A 16,993-nucleotide genomic window follows, 5' to 3' on the forward strand; every position below is an offset into this window, starting at 1 on the left:
CTCTGTAATAAAAATAGATTTCTAACAATAAGTAACCATCTTTGCTGTTTCCAAAGTCACAAAGAACCCTGAGACTCACCGGGTGTTGAAGTCATGAGTGGAGCTGTGGCAGGAAGGGCAGAAATGACAATTGTGAATGACTGTTGCTATGGTTAACGACAGCTTACAAAGTGACGAAATATGAATAGAATGTTAAAGCATAAAATATGTCATTCATTCATCCTTTTTTCTTTGGTTTCCAAGGAGGACTGACCATCTTTGTCGTGATCTTCTTTTTTCTTGTTACTTGCTGAGGAGCAACCACAGAAAAATATAATTATACCAAAGCAAACATTTTATACATAGATCTGTTTTGCTTATTTTTTGATTAGCTTCTAGCTCTACATCACAGCGATAGCGTCTTGTTATGCCATGTGATTAATGCTCGGTGACGCTCAACGGTTAGGTTTGTTGTTCAGCCAGAAGCGCCAGGATCGGCAAAAAGCAAAACATTCTGAAAAGACACTTGCGCTATGAAGTTTGTAGCGCTCGCTAGGTCTGACCGATTTAGTGAATTCAAACCGACATTGCGATGTAATAGAACGCAAATAGTAAAAGAAATAACGTTTATTATCATTTATTTTTTGGATAATAATTATATATTAATTATTATATTTTGGGGATTTGTTACTGTTACTGACTGGAGATCAGCAAGAGTCGTATTTACTTTTCTTTTACAATTCAATAAATAAATAAAGATGTTATAATATAAATTCATGCAACAATTCATCTCAACACATAAACCTGGTGTAAAGGAAAGATCAGTGTATATGTTGACTGCTTCCAATGTTGTGTTGTTCGTACCATAGAATGATTTATTGCTTATGCAGTGAATAATACAGAACAAAAGGAACTTTAAAATGAAAAATCGTATACCAAATCGCAATTGGAATATTGGTTGGAAAAATTGCAATTCGATTATTTCCCCAAATCGTTCAGCCCACCCGCCTACACTTTCACAAATGGGTCGAAACGGCCATAACATTAACATTGGCTAATGTTTCAATGTCTTTCAACCAGATGACATATTAACCATTGGGAAGGTTGCCTCAGTTGTGTCCTTTGAGAAAGTTTGTTTTTGCCTCACCGGTAGTATTAGTTATTAACTTATTGATTAATTTCATCGTTAGCAGTGCTATAACAAGCTAGTGGTGATAAATGTAACCTTTTCTTTGTTATGCGCTCCTATTATGCGTGTCCATTTTGTCATTTGGTCCTAGGTCAGGTGAAAACAATACATTTTGGAACCAGCAGAATAATAAAACAATTAAAACAATATGTACATTTGTTCTTCTGTTTCACAATCATCATTCATGCATTTCAGTTATTTCTTGGTTACTACGGTGACTGACCTCCGCTTGCACCGTCTGCTGGCTTGTTCCCCGCTGAGGAGAAACCAGAGAACAAGAAGATGTCATTATTTTACTGTGACAGTGGAAAGATTGAACGTCCTCTCACAGGCATCAATTTGAGCCGGACAGTCGTCTGAAAAGTCGGCCTTTTGCAAAGAACACGATATTGTGGAGTCCGTTTGGTTTACACTACAAATATACATAGAAAAATGTCCATGCATATACTTGACATGCTCTTATATACATATAGCTGTCATATAAAGCCCTGTGTGGCTCTGGAAGTCAAACTTTCACTCAAAGGATTAATCCAAATCAGGGACCCAAAGTGAAACACTACAGAACTAAAGGGTTGAACAGAGGCTCTGGGATGAACAGAACATCGCCAACAAACTTTTTAAACTAATGGGATTGGGGGCGCTCTAGATCATATACATAGGGTGTAGATTTGACCAAAAAACACTCACGTATTAAATTCTTCACCCAAATGGAAAACTGGAGCTCTGGACCTGGATCAGGAAGAAAGGTCAACATTGAGGACAGTAAACACTTATTTAATAAAACATGTAGTGTTGTCATTCATAAAACGCGCCATGTTCAAATATTTGAAAGGGCATTTCCTAAAGAAAATGCGGTGCGTGCTGCAATGCAAAGTGAGGTTGAAAATATGTTTTAATAAAGCCACATAGTTTAAGACGTAAAGAAATGTTGAGTTCAATAGTCGAAATGTAGGAAACAATGTAATGAGAAACTTGACAATCACAGATTGTGACATCCGTCAACAACACGCAAGCTCTTTGTTAGCCAATCTACTTATCGAGTCTTAAAAACAAGATGGCGTATACGGGTGAACTACTGATGGTATTGTGTGTATAAAATGTCCTTTGTACTAAACAATCTGTACAATTACAAAGGTATCAATGCCTTGTTTTATATGTTAAGACCCTTATTATACTACCAAAGAAGTCTCGGACTACTTCTAGCCTTTTAAGTGGTTTAAAATAGTGATTTAGTTTTTACCATAACAAATGCCCCCATTGTTCCAAGTTTATAGCGTTTCGGTAGAATCGGCTAAAACAGCCTACTTAAGAATGTGTCTATACAAGCTTTTTTGCTCCCAAACTAATATCCCAACTCGTTATCATACTAAACACATCCCAGATCCATTTTACACCGGATTTCTCCTTTAAGTGATAATGTGTGAGATAAAATATAGTATAGTTGAGCTGTTACGTTTTAAAGTAGTTGAATCAAGTGTGTGTATGTGTGTCTGTATTAGGGATCGACCGATATGGATTTTTTAGGGCCGATACCGATATTTTTTCACCAGCCTTAGCCAATAACCTATACGCCAATACCGATTTTCTTGAGCCAATATTTGTTCTTGCGAGAGCACAATTTGAATTTGCTTAGCGAGTCACTCTGGGAACGAGCAATACACTCGTGTATATTCTGGGCCTCCCCTGGCCCCGAACATTAATCAATCACATCGATGTATCAATGTAGGCGGGCCAAAAGCGTTGCTGTTTTACCGACCAGATACGGCAAGAGTCTTATCTATTGGTTAGCTCCACTGGTCTGGATACATCACCCCTTGTATTCTTCTGATATTTTCAAATGCATGCCTGGTGCGGCCCCTCGAGTTGGGCCATTTTCATTACTCGTTGCCAGACCCTACAGTTTTCAGTGGGTCCCGATTTCCAGGTCAAGCCTCCCTCAATTAACAGTCATTAAAAATGACTCAATGATGATAACAAATGTTACAATATCTAAATTTAAATTTTTTTACATTTATTGAACTGTCTGTAAATCATTCTGAAGAAAAATAAAAATAAATAAAAATTGGCCGATATATCGGTCGATCACTAGTCTGTATGATCGCTGTATGATGTGTTTTGGGTTGACAGTTCTATGAAGGAGGGGGTTATCCTCATGGTTAAAATCCACAGCAATACTTTAATACTGTCATGGTTAGGGGTGCAACGGATCAAACAACTCACGGTTCGGATCGTTCCTCGGATCAGAGTCACGGATCGGATCATTTTTCGGATCAGCAAAAAAAATAAAAAAATAGCGTTTGTGATTGCTTTAGCCCGGTCTGATTGTGGAGGAAGGGGCTGCTTAAATGCCGCGGCGATGAGCGGTTGTTGAGCCGCTTTCGGTTTCACTCCTGTCAGTGAAACACCGGGGTGATGTCGCTGTAAATGCGTGGCCATGCTCTATGTGTTTTTCTTTATGTTAGCAATCGCTATGTCAGCTACGTGTTACGTCTGTGTGGTAACCTAGGCGCAGGGGCGGATCTAGCCATTTTGGGGCCCTAGGCAAAATATAGACATGGGGCCCTCATTTTTGAAACACGTACACAAAACAAATAACCATCCCAATACTCTTAGAATCGCAATAAACCCATAGTGCACTGCCACTCAACTCTCCACAGTAAAATCAGTTTCAGATTTCTCCAGCCTTTGCCAAAATTACATGTTTATTACTCAAACGAGAGAGAGAGAGAGAGAGAGAGAGAGAGAGAGAGAGAGAGAGAGAGAGAGAGAGAGAGAGAGAGAGAGAGAGAGAGAGAGAGAGAGAGAGAGAGAGAGAGAGAGAGAGAGAGAGAGAGAGAGAGAGAGAGAGAGAGAGAGAGAGAGAGAGAGAGAGAGAGAGGAAAACCACCATTTACATTTAAACAGGACCAATTTTTTTTTGGTTAGGGCCCTAGGCACTTGCCTAGGTTTGCCTAATGGAAGATCCGCCACTGCCTAGGCGACAGGTTTGTGTGGCAGCGCGAGTATATGGAAACAGACGTAGCACTGGAGGCAGCAGTTATCGCGTTACAGTAGTCACCGAAGTCTAGCCTACTTTTATTTTCCATGCCCACTGTTCTTCATGTTGTACGCTGAGGACAATAAATCACAACGAGCCATAGGACTGTTTGAAAAGGGAACTGTTGCAGACTTTTACCCAGAGCGTGTTAGCTCTGTCCCTGGAACTAGCAGGAATGGTTACGGCTGCGTGTGGACTGAACATGCGCACAATTTTTTTTTCTCATAAATCGAACCGAAATAGATGATCCGAACGGATCACGGATCAATGATGATCCGTTGCACCCCTAGTCATGGTGTATGAGCGTTACATTAAGCGATGTTGTATATGGAATGCGCCACACACCGGGCCCTTGTACTTTAAGAGACAGCGAAGCTTAACCATCACTCTGACTAGGACGTCAAAATAACCTGCTGTTTATAGGGAGCTTCACTATCCACACTCACACAGTAGCGTTGTACTATAGTTGTCCTGGAAGCCTAACCCTCTCTCGGACACGAACATCTATAGCAATGGCTTCCCAGAGCCCCCAGAGCCCTACACGTCCACACACACCTCGCCCCTGGTGTCCCTTCATAGTGACAAGTATATTAAGAGGGTTATGCCGCGTACGTTCAGGGCAGAGAGGAACGTTTGGCGGAGACATGGAACATACAGTATCAGGTCCACCACACGGAAGGACGGAAACACGAAACGGGACATTTACATCACGGATCGGTCGCTGTTTGAGAACCGTTGCAGCCTTAATACCCATATCCTTATTTATCTCTATCTATATCAATATCTATACCTACACCTCCAACTATATCCATACCTTTCGATTTTTTGTCCTATTTATCTCTCCATATCTCTATCTATATAGAGAAAAGGTTGATGAATGGATACTTACACATAAAGACCACAGCGATTAGCACTGCAAATACAACAACAAGCAGGACTATGATGACTATCACTGCAATCGCCCCAGGTGATAGAGGACCTGCAATGAGAGAAAATGGGAGCACACATTAAGTTACTATCACTGCATCAACACGCAAACACACAACGTTAATACATATAATTTGTCTCTTCCAAGCGGATGTGTTTGCAACCAACATTGACATTATTCTTTGTTCTGTGCTCCTACAATCAAAACACTTTGGATAAGTTAGGCTTCTTTCTGTTTATTTCCATGTGATTAGCACAAACTAAAACAAGGTAACAGACCTTATCCACCTAGCGGCCAGATACGAACATTACAACTGGAAACGTGCCCTTAACATATTAACCGGCCCAGCAGCCGCTACGCATTTAGAGATGTTAGACGCCACAATTGCATTGTTTGGACAGAACCCATGAATGTATTTATTATATTTTATTATTACTGGCACCAATGTAACCTAGGAAAAAAGATAATTCCATACACATAAAAAATGGTAACAAATGCAACCATTTGGTCGCAGTCTTGAGCCCTGATCGTATGCATACCTGCAAACCAGGGTTGAAAAAGGTGACAACCTAAACCGTTGTAGGGGGGTCTGGGGGCATCCCCCACAGTAAATTAAGCATTTTGGTGTACTCCCAGAAGAAAATAAAGGGAAAAGACAACATTTTCTGATGGTAAAAACGGCACATTTATTAACCCATAACCCATATTTAGCCTACTATACAGGCTAATGCCTACTTGACTTTATTTTTTGCAACAAAAAAAAAGAAAGCCTCGATATTAAAGAAACGCCGACTTGAGCCTATCAGTTCAACAACCAGTGGTAGGCTACAGTAGCCGCGTTTACATGGACACTTCTGATCCGATTAGATTTCTAATCGGAATATATCTAATCCGATCATGCAATCGCGCACAACCGTTATGTTGGTCTTTACTTATAGAGTATATGTACGGCCCCTTGCCACACGGCGCCAAAACGAAACAATATCTTCACACGGTGTGTCTTTTTACAATTACCATTCGTAGTGTTGATTAGTGATGGGCGGTTAGCGAACGAGTCAGTTCGAATAAACAAATCTTTAACAAGAACGAACCAAACTGATACTTCTCTCTCGTGCGTTCTCAGACTCGACTCCTCCCAGACCCACTAGTCGCTCACGCGCTGTTTGTTCACTGACTATGAGTGGTGAAGAGGGAAGAGGCTTTGTGAGCGAGCGTACGATAATACGATTCAATATCAGTAAACTGGTAAATGCATGCCGTCTTTGTACTTTCTGTGTCATGCCAGATTATTCAAATATTTGAATGTCTCTTTAATCTGTCTCATTCTTTTATGGTTCGTTCTCTAACCGGGACCCCCACTATCATTGCTAAATCAAGTCTATTATCTTGCTGATATGTTAAACATCCAATAATCAACTACACCCTCAATCCCGCTGCGTTTGATTAAAGTTGTAATGTTGTGTTGATTGATGAACGACTTCCATTATCGTTTGAGAATGAGAACGAGGGAGGAGCTGAGTCTGACTGACTCAGCTGAGAGCCGTGCATTCCATGATTCCATTCACCGCCACCGGAAACTCTACTGAACGAACCAACAAACAAACGATTCTGAACTGACCGACGCAAACTGAATCAAGAAAAATAATCATTGAATCCATCACGAGTGTTGATCAGCAGAGAAATAGTCTGCCAAAGACGTTGGCGACGCTTAGCAACTGGACACGCTGGGGTTAATAAGTTACCAGACTACTTGCGGAGTGATAAGAAAGACGTGAATCAGGCAAAAAATCCACTTTTCTTGACAGCGGTCAAGTTCGGTAGGCATGAAAGTACAGACGGACGAATTACAAACTACTGCAGCTTCTGATGCCATCACTCTAAGTTAAAAAGTAGCTGCACCCACCCCGAATCAATTTGAATAAGTGCATACACATTGTCGATTATAGTGGACTACACCACCACTTCTATTCCGATCAGAGATTTGTATGCCGATTGAGGCGTACATACGATACATATTTATTCCGATTGAGCTGTTCTTCCACTTCTAATGGGATCAGAAGTGTCCATGTAAGCGCGGCTAAGGACGGCTGTTTTAAATTATAACTACCGGCAATATCGAAACGAAATAACCCAGGCGCAGTCTCATCAACGATGCGTTTGCTTAGTGGCCCATAAGGAAGGCGCTGCAACGAGAGGCGACAAGGGATGGATCGTCACTTAATTCAAACTTTTTTTTGTCTGTGTGTGTGTGTGTGTGTTTAACAATGTACATATTTTTTTAATTTGAGTGGTTAATCCGCCACCCGCCCGATTTAATTAAAATATAATTTTTTGTCACGTCATCCGCCCGATCCGCGGTTTAGCCGCTGATCAAGTCCACTCCAGGACTGGACCGATGGGGATAAAAACGCCCACTTTAGTTTATCTTGATTATGATTGGGGGTCGTGGAACGCGAGTCATTTGGCCAAAGATATTTTATTGTGAAGATGGCAAACTTGTTTCTCGCTCATTATACATTATTATAGTTATTATATAGTTACTATAGTCTATGGTTGGTTGGTCGGTCGGTCGGAAAGTCGGTCCCCAGCCCCCCCCCCACCCCTAAAACAAAACCTTACGGATCTACACGATTCACGTAAATGACCCATTTTGAGTTAAAAACTGCAAATTATGCCGTAAGGTGACTAGTTTGTAGGTATGCATGTGATATGACCCTTCGTGTTTGATCCGTCCACTGGGCACATACCTGGTGGTTGGGTTGGTTTGGGTGGTTTGAGTGGGTTGAGAAAGCGATCGCTGGCTTCGCTGGTCCCCACTTGGGTACTCAGCCTGCAGGAGAACTCCTCAGGGGTTTTAGACTCATTCATACCCTTCAGCTCGTCACCCTTGGTCCATTCGCCTTCGTCTTTCTTCCATTCGTAGGTGACCGGTCCCAGATCCTGAGTGTCCGCGGTACACTTCAGAGCACAAGTGACATCACAAACCAGCGGCTGGGTCTTTATACTGGGCTTCGGAGGGGACTCTGGTCACGTGGAAAGAACACTGGTCATTTACAGAGCCATAGCCAACTGGAATAAGTTAACCCTTATAAAAAATAAACCATCCTTTAAAAAGAATACGCAGAGGAATCTATTAGCAGGCATGAGGTGAGGTATAACACAGGGCTAGTTTGTCATCGTCGTCTTTTGCGCCATATGACTGTTATAATTCTGATTCTTCTTAAATATCAGTAGCTTATATAATGAACTTATATAACCGACTTTGAATATGAATATATTTGAATGTAGTATTTTTTTGACATCAATGTAACCTTTGCATTTGCTTTATATTGATGTAAATGAATGTATATTAGTGCAATTGAAGTTATCGCATGCAGTGTGTTGTGTATGTTCAGTAGGTCATGTATGGACCCCAGGACGATTAGCTGATTATAATGGCATCAGCTAATGGTGATCCTTTAAAGCAGGCCTATTCAACTAGCGGCCCGTGGGCCAAATGCGGCCCCTCTTACTTTTTTTCTGGCCCGCAAGAGGTTGCAAGCAAAAAATAAATAAAATAAAGGAGAAACATAGTTGCATGAAAATCAGGTTTCTGTGTGTAGCCGGTGATACTAGCCAGTATCAGTACCCCACAATCAGGAACTGGCATCACTTATTCTGACAATGTTTGGCTCAACCGATACGTGTGAGTCTAGCTTTTCTCATATGAATGCCATCAGAACAAGGGCACGTTGCTCCATGACCTATGAGAAGCTGCAGGAGTGTCTCAGGATGAGCCAAACTAGGCAAACAAGGCAGTGCAATCTTTCTCACTGACTCACTGGCTCAAAATGTCTCATATGTACAGTAGTTCTGTTTTGTGATTCGATGATTCAAACAACATTATTGAATTTTAAATACGTGTCCAAAATATGTGAGAACAAAATCTTTGATAATGATACGATTAAAAGTGAAGAAGGAAGGAATGCGTCTGACAAGTTTATTCCATGTAGTAGTATAATATATATTAAGTTAACACTACTTTAAGTACGATTTATTTGTAGCGATTCATTCACATAGTTTTACTCTGTGTGGCCAATGAACCCCCAATGGTTTTCCTTTTCGGCCCACTTGTTAATGAGGTTGAATAGCCCTGCTTTAAAGGTTGGGTATGGGATTTGCGAAACGCCAGCAGATTTTGAAAATACACAACTCAAATTTCAGGGCTCCAGAGTGCGCCTAATTTGGGCTTACAAGAGCCTAGAATTCGGGGTAGCGCGACCAAATATTTTATTTGGGCGCACCGGTGCGACTGAAAATGTATCTGGTATAATTATTATTATTTATTTTTTTACAGAGCAGTCTATTCATAATATTGTAACAACCACGGAAGAGGCAGTGAATGAAGTTTTGATTAGACAGCAATTTATTAGACACCTAATAAACCGTTGGAACACGCAAGACCGGTAACAATAGCAAAGCCGGTAAACGAACCCGCAAAGCCCAATCCAGGGGCCTGTACTACGAAGCCCGATTAGAGGGTTAGCGAGGTATGTTGAGCTGAAAGCCTGGGTTAGCTGTACCATGAAAGTCGATCTCTTTAAGCGTCGCTGTATCACCATGGTGACTTACGCTACCCGGAGATCGGGTAGCGAGTCTACCCGGAGATCGGCTACTTATATCGGCGTGCGCAGCTTCCTAGCCCCTCCTCCGATAATGGCGTCACCATTTGTGGGTGTTCCCATGGACCTCGACGCACTTATCGTACAGGCGTCTCTCCGGAGACATGGGGTTTTTCGGGACAGAACCGATCCCTTGGCATTGTCTGACGATATTCTTTATGAGAGATACAGATTCGGCATTTATTTAAGGCATTTATTTAATGGTCAAGATATTATTAATCAATGATGTAAATATCGACGGTGCAACCAGTGCAGCTGCCCGGGTTGCCCCCCCGTCAACAACTCAGCGCTAGGCAGGCACGGTCCAACCCCCCCCTCAACAACTCAAATCTTGGGTGCACCATAAATACGTGCTGGTGCACCCAAATAAAAAAAATTGAGGCACCAGTGCACCCAAGGAAAAAGTTAGTCTGGAGCCCTGCAAATGGTCTCCTTCAACACTGACTCTGACTCCACCCATTCCAAGTACATGGACGCGCAATCATGCACGAGCGCGAACACAGATGCGCGAGAGCGAGCCATTAGCTAGCTAGTAGGGATGCAAACAATTAATCGATTATCGATTAATTGTCGATAAGAGATTACTCGATTAAAATAAATTACTTGCAATTAATCGCATTTTAACCCGTAATTCCCCAACCGTCCACGTGAGGGCGCAAGACGCCAGACGTACTTGACGCACACGCGGGAACACAAGCGGGAACGCAAGCAGAGCAGGGCCGTGTTCCAATACCCGTACTTCCATGAGTATACTTAAAGGAAGTATACTATCCGCACTGGCTACTACGTTAATTTTTCAGATGTGAGTGCTGTTCCAAATCGAGTACTCCGTGGTGCACTAACCGGAAATTACGATCACGACTGCCGCCGTGGCTCCTCCCCCGCAATAAACATCCCGCTTTGAATGGTGAACTCTTTACGCCTAGCAGCTATAAAAAGCTATAAAAACTATAAAAACTACAAAATGACTATTAATGCAGGCTATGTGGAAAATGCGCCGACTTTGGCTCAGCCTGGCTCCGCCTCTTCTGCTACGTAGCTAAGACGGCTGCCGTTGAGTACGGGGAGTGTCCTTCGATCCACACTTCACGATTAGCCCGTTTTGAGTACGGCATCCGGGTCCTTGAAGTATACTTCTTTTTCGCCGGATCTGAATTGGAGTACTGCGTACTCAAATTTTGGCTAGTAAGTACGGACAGTACGGGTATTGGAACACGGCAGGACAAGACAAACGAAAAGCGGGACACTGACACGATGAAGAGGGCAAAACGGAGTGCAGTATGGAGCCACTTTAAGTTGGTTAATGACGACAAAGACGCCAAATGCACAATATGTGGAAGTATTTTAAAGTACAACAACTAAACGACTTCGTTGAATTACCACCTAAATGTGTCACATTCAGAAGGAAACTCAGCTTCTCAGAAGAATTGCCGCTTATCAATTAATCGATCATCGATCGATAAGATGAAACAACTATCGATTAATGAATTACTCGATAATTTGCATCCCTACTAGCTAGCTCGCTCCAGTAGCTACTGCAGGATAACAACAAACAGAAGCTTGCTCTGGGTCGCAAGCTTTGAGTACGTGCACGAAGGGTTCACGCGCGGGGGGAGTGCAGTACGACCGTTTGATTGACGTACACACTCTCCAATGCCACTCGGAGTTTTTCGAGCCCTGCCCGTTCCACAGATGATTGACTGGTTTAATTTCCATGTCAGTACTTCTAACTCAGGCTGTAAGTGGGTTATGATAAAGATTTCAAGTAATTTTGCAAAAATGGCCAAAAAAGAGTATTCCATACCCAACCTTCAAATAAACAAATTAAATTAACAAAACACGAGAACAGAGAGGAGGTCCCACCCCCCCTGACCCCTGGAGTACGATGACACATCTCACCATGTCAGAATGATAATAAAACCTCCGTCCCCAGGGAAAATATGGGATTAGTGAAGGACCCCCCCCCGCGGCAAAACGCAACCAGACAAATGAGCTGGTGCTTCTGTGTTTGTATGTAAAGTTTAGTGCTGACCCTGGATATTCGTTAAGCTAGGTATTCAGAACTTAACTTTTGCACTGGAAAAAGAAACATTTAAAATAAATATTTTTAAAACTTTTTCATATAATTGCGATAGGCAAGCAGAAGGTTTGGCCACATTTGGTCCTACTATCCAATCTCCTAGAAGACAATAAAGGCCTATTCTATTGACTTTGTTGTATTGGGATAACGGTTAACTCAAATTTTGTGTCGGTTGGCTCACACCAACGACACACAAACACACAAACGTACGAGCACAACGCACACACACACACTTACTGATGACTTTAACCTCATGAGTCCCGACTGTTCCAAGATTCGTCTCCAGGGAGAACTGTCCGCTATCTGCCAAGGTCAAACGATTGATGACCAACCACAGGGTTTGTGGATCCAACGTTGTGCGTCCTCTGAATGACCCATAGTATGTAAGGCTGCTCGGATCCCAATCCACCACCAAGCTGGTGCCATGTTTCCACCTGATGCTGTTGATTGGTTTTTGAACAGTGGAAACGTCTGGCTCCAAGGTGAGCGTTGTTCCCACTTCAAAATATTTAGGTTCTCCTTGAGCTGCAACAAAAAACAAAAACTTGTTATGCAGAAAACTGGACAACATTTCGCAGTCTGACATGCTTAGTGCTCATTCATGACAAACGTGGATGTGTGTGTAGGGCCGACGGACTGCGGGGACAAGGGGGACAGTTGTGGGGGGGCCCAAGGCAGAGGGGGGGCCCATGAAAAAAAAGGAATAAAAAAAAGAAAAAAAGAAATTACTTATCGGCCACGTCAACAATCGCTCCATACCCCCCCCCCCGTCAACAATCGCTCCACACGCCCCCCCCCGTCCCCCCGTCCCCATCCCCCCGGTCAACAACTTAGCGCAGGGGGGTACATCAGTACCTATAGTACAGGGGCCCAGGATTTGGTGCAACGGCCCTGTGTGTGTGACACCAAAGGCCAGCAGGTGCAAAGAGGATGACCCACGCTGCGTGGTGGCCGCCCGTCCATTGAGGGCGCTGGGGCGCCGCCCTCCCGCCGACCTGCCTGCTTGTTATTTATTTGTTATTTAATATAATAATAATCTTTCTAATCTTGAAAAATAATCTGTGTTAATAACATGCAAATAATTAATTTACTTTAGAATGTGTTTTGAACTCTCCAGAATGATATTGGCATTCCGTTTCACGTTCAATGTTTACGTTTATCATTGGGTGTAGTAGCCAATAGGCTGTCTCAGCCCTACTCGACTGGGGCCAGTTGCACCAACTGGTCTTAACTAAGCCTGGTCGTAACTGCTAAGTAGGTCTTAGTTAAGACCTGGCGTTAGAATGGAGCTAACGCCGGTTGCACCAACTGGATTTACGCCTGGTCTTAACTACGCCCGGCCATGTGAATGTTACATGGAATGCGCATATCACCGCGTTGCTAGGATACCTCGTGACAACAGCTATTTACTATTTTACTTGACATGCTGTTGGACACCGAAATAAATAATTAATTTGTTCATTCAATGACATTCATCAATTGTATTAATGCCTAACAATAAAACACTGCAAACGAATGCAATTAAAATATGTATTTGTAATGTCTGGTTTACAACGAGCAGGCATTAGACGGGAACGGTTCTTTTTGACAGAAGCAATGCATTGAACATCATCAAATGACAAGGAGCTAAATTGAGTTCTTCTGAGGCTGTAGGAGAGATCTGTTTAATGTGTCGGCCTATATAAAACATATAAACATATTAAAACAACATTCACAACTGATTAAAAGTTGAGAACGGACTAATCGGCCAGCGATATCTTCCCGACAGGCGGTCGATCTGTGAACACTGATCATATCCCCGGCTGTGTTTTGAAATGCCCCGTTTAGCGCAATGAGCAGTTGCAAGGATGGATGTAATTGCTATAGAAACAGCCTGGAATTTCAACTCTACGCCTGCCCCTTACCAGGCGTAGGATTTACGCCTGGTCTTAGTGAAAAGAACGCTAAGCCCAGTTAGTGCAACCGGCGTAACGGTTAGGTCGGTCTTAGAACGCCAAGTTACGACCAGGCGTAGTTAAGACCAGGCTTACGCCCAGTTGGTGCAACCTTACCCAGCCCTGGCACTTTCAGCATTCTCTGTCAACACTCGGCTTCGTCCTTCTCCGCCCCCTCACCCCCCTCCTGCCAACCCCACTCCGTTGTGATTGGTTACCTTCCGGAAGACCTGCGAAGGGCAATCTGGAATCTAAATCCCGGAAATTTTAACAAGTGAATCGCGACCGGCGTCCCTACTAGTTTTTAGCGCTCTGCACAGCCACCCCAGAAGGGCCGCAGGGAATACGCCTAAATGCATGTACTTCATTATTTGACACTTAAGTATGGTTAAACATGATTATAAATCATTATAACAACATTTATAGGTCATAAAAGTCGAAAAGCATAATATGTGGTATATATATAATATATATATATATATATATATACTAAATGATAGAAAGAAATACATGTTACGCCAATTATTTATGGTTTCTCTATGGGTAGTATGGGTTCTCTATGTAGTATGGGTTCTCTATGGGTTCCAGGAGGGCTCGCCCCAACGCGCTTGTGTCATACATACTGTAACTGAGCAAAGAGAGGGAGGGGGCATGTTCGATCAAGTCACGTACTACTTTCCAGATCGCGACTGTAAAGTGCAATTCCGTTGTGTCTTTGAAAGAACTTCCTTTTACTCTGCGATCTAATTCAGACAAATTGGCATTGAAACAATCAGTTCCTCCAAGATCAAACAAGATTAAACAGGTTTCTACAAAGGGGAGGATGTCATACACCCGAGGATAACCCTAACCCTAACAAATTGGTAGGAGAGAGACAAAGCCGTCTAGCAGGCTGTGATAAGCCAACGCAGGGTTCTGCTCTCCCTGCCTCCTCTTCCACCCTGACGGCCGCACGTCAGACAGCGCTGCGTGGGAATGGACTGATGGGACACATTGAGATGGGATTTGCGGCTATTCGGAGGGTGAACATTGCCACTCAACTCCAACAACTCCAAGATGGTTTGACTGCACTACCTTTGAAATGTTGTAAAGTTTATGAAAGCTCTTGATCCTACAATCTTAACAAATACCAAGATGCTGTATTTTCAGCTGATTTTGTTTTTCATTTTGCATATGAAAATACATTGTTTGTGCAATGTTGAGTATTGTAAAATGATTGCATTTCTATGTACCACTTTGATCACTTATTTCACTTTTGTAAGCCAATACTTTCAAGGTCAGTCAATACTTGAATTAATATGCTGCCCCTGTCGTTGCTGGACATATTTTCTTCTGTTTAGCTATTTTACATCATACATTACATTAATGTAAATAATTAACTGTGGAGCTACGCCCTTTTTGTTTATGGGGTTGCAATCTAGTGGACGGACACAAGAATGATCACTGTATGAGTAAATCATCTAACAACAAATTGATACTGTCTTGCTTAATGAACCTATTGAATTGGTCCCCTTAATCATTATCAGAAAAATAGCCCAACCTAAGATTTTTTTCATAAGCCGCCGCTGCGTAGAGGTGAACTATTGATGAGTTTATCACCATCAGAATCGATATGTCCTAAATGAACAGGGCGCTCCTTCGGGGGAACTGCGACTCAATGCGGGAATTTTAACACCGCAAATCTCAACACCGTGTTGCATTTCGGTATGCACTTCAAGGAGTGGTTGCTGGCCGCGGAAAATTAAGAATATTTGGTGCGAGTCGAAATTTCTGAACTACGAATTTCGTAGAATCACGCGAAATACGCGTGAACCCGGCTAGACGCACCCAGAGGTCGTAATACACACAACCACTACAATGCTAACGCTCTTAGCCGCTTGCTGCTTCAAATGTGGAAGTAGGCCTCTATGCCTGCACTTGAACAGCCGTACTACAACCAAACTCAGTATTTAATATAGGACATGACAATAACACGGTCTAGACCCCTCATATCCGTATGATCATCAACATAACGACATAATAACCTCTTAAAAGTCACGCATGTTGTGTGAGGATGAGTGCAAGGAATTGAGGAGTGGCTCAGGGTGCTGCCGCAGCCACCTACCAGATGAGGGTCTGACTCCCAGGACGGCTGAAGTCAACCATAACAGAGCACTGGATAACTTCATGTCTTCGTCGGTTCACTAAAAGCGATGTATTCAACCTTTAAAAAGGTACTTCTATTAAAAAAGACCCGAGCGCAAGCCGTCCGCCTACGTCTCGCTCCTCAAAATGGAGCCAGATCCAAACTTCCGTTTTCCGTAGAGTTTCGGTTTCGACGGATGTTTTGAACTACCCCCTGGGCCCTGATCGCGATACTTTTTCATTTGAGCGAAGCAAATTAGCACCAAAGGACAACGAAGGTTTTAAAAAAAACGTAATTTATTTAAACAATTGACCAGACGTTCAGGTCTTCTATATTTTATACATAGACAATCGTAGGGAGGCGGAGAATCAGACGGGGCTTGGATCACCTGGAGCGAGGCAGATAAGAGTGGACCCCTGTAGATAAGATTAAACACCTGCTTCAAATGATTCAAAAGCCAAAGAAAATAGTCGAACATGTCAAATAAACTTCTTTTTTTTCTAATACATATTTTTGTATAAAAGCTGGGTCTGGTTAGGGGTTCCACACGAGCTATATAACCCAATCCCGGATCGGAGCAAAAAAGCTGAATTTGGTTTTAAGTTTCAAGTCAGTCATGAACAAAAAGAAGAAGCTTGGGCTTGGCTATTTTGTCAAAATGATTGTTTTAAAAAATAGCGCAAGAAGCCAGTCGAGTGACGGAGGGAAGCACAGCGACACACGCATCGGGCTGAAGGATTCATCTCGCGATGGGTTGAAAAAAGACGTCACAGTGCCGGTGTCTGTAGAAAACTTGTTAACCCCTGGTGTGTCAGGGCCTAGAAGTACGGTGACCAACCCCGCATCACGTGGCCTTTATCATCCGGTATCTTATGCTGGAAAAAGTCATGTGAAGTCAAATAACATCAGTGCCGACAGGTAACTATTGTAGTCTTATATGTATTCTTGAAGTACATTTTTGACCAATTAATAAGAACCAGACAAACAGGTTATTTTCTTTTCTTTACAATTGAGCACTTACTTCTTTGACTTGTGGACACTAACTGTTTTCCTGATGCAC

The 16,993-nt window shown here is 42.6% G+C and overlaps 1 protein-coding gene across 1 annotated transcript in view; it reads right to left on the reverse strand.

Annotated features, from left to right (window-relative positions):
• LOC115542259 (uncharacterized) overlaps window positions 1–16,138 on the reverse strand; it is a 578,272-nt gene extending 562,134 nt beyond the window's left edge. Inside the window, exons 1-2 of the mRNA XM_030354447.1 lie at window positions 15,913–16,138; window positions 12,112–12,399 (exon numbers count right to left, since the gene is read on the reverse strand). Of these exons, the coding sequence (XP_030210307.1) occupies window positions 12,112–12,399; window positions 15,913–15,976 (352 nt within the window). The 5' untranslated portion in view covers window positions 15,977–16,138. The remainder of the gene's footprint in view (window positions 1–12,111; window positions 12,400–15,912) is intronic.
• Between the last annotated feature and the right edge of the window lie 855 nt (window positions 16,139–16,993).

This window comes from Gadus morhua, chromosome 4 (genome assembly GCF_902167405.1).
Source record: "Gadus morhua chromosome 4, gadMor3.0, whole genome shotgun sequence".
Taxonomy (NCBI): Eukaryota; Metazoa; Chordata; class Actinopteri; order Gadiformes; family Gadidae; genus Gadus; species Gadus morhua.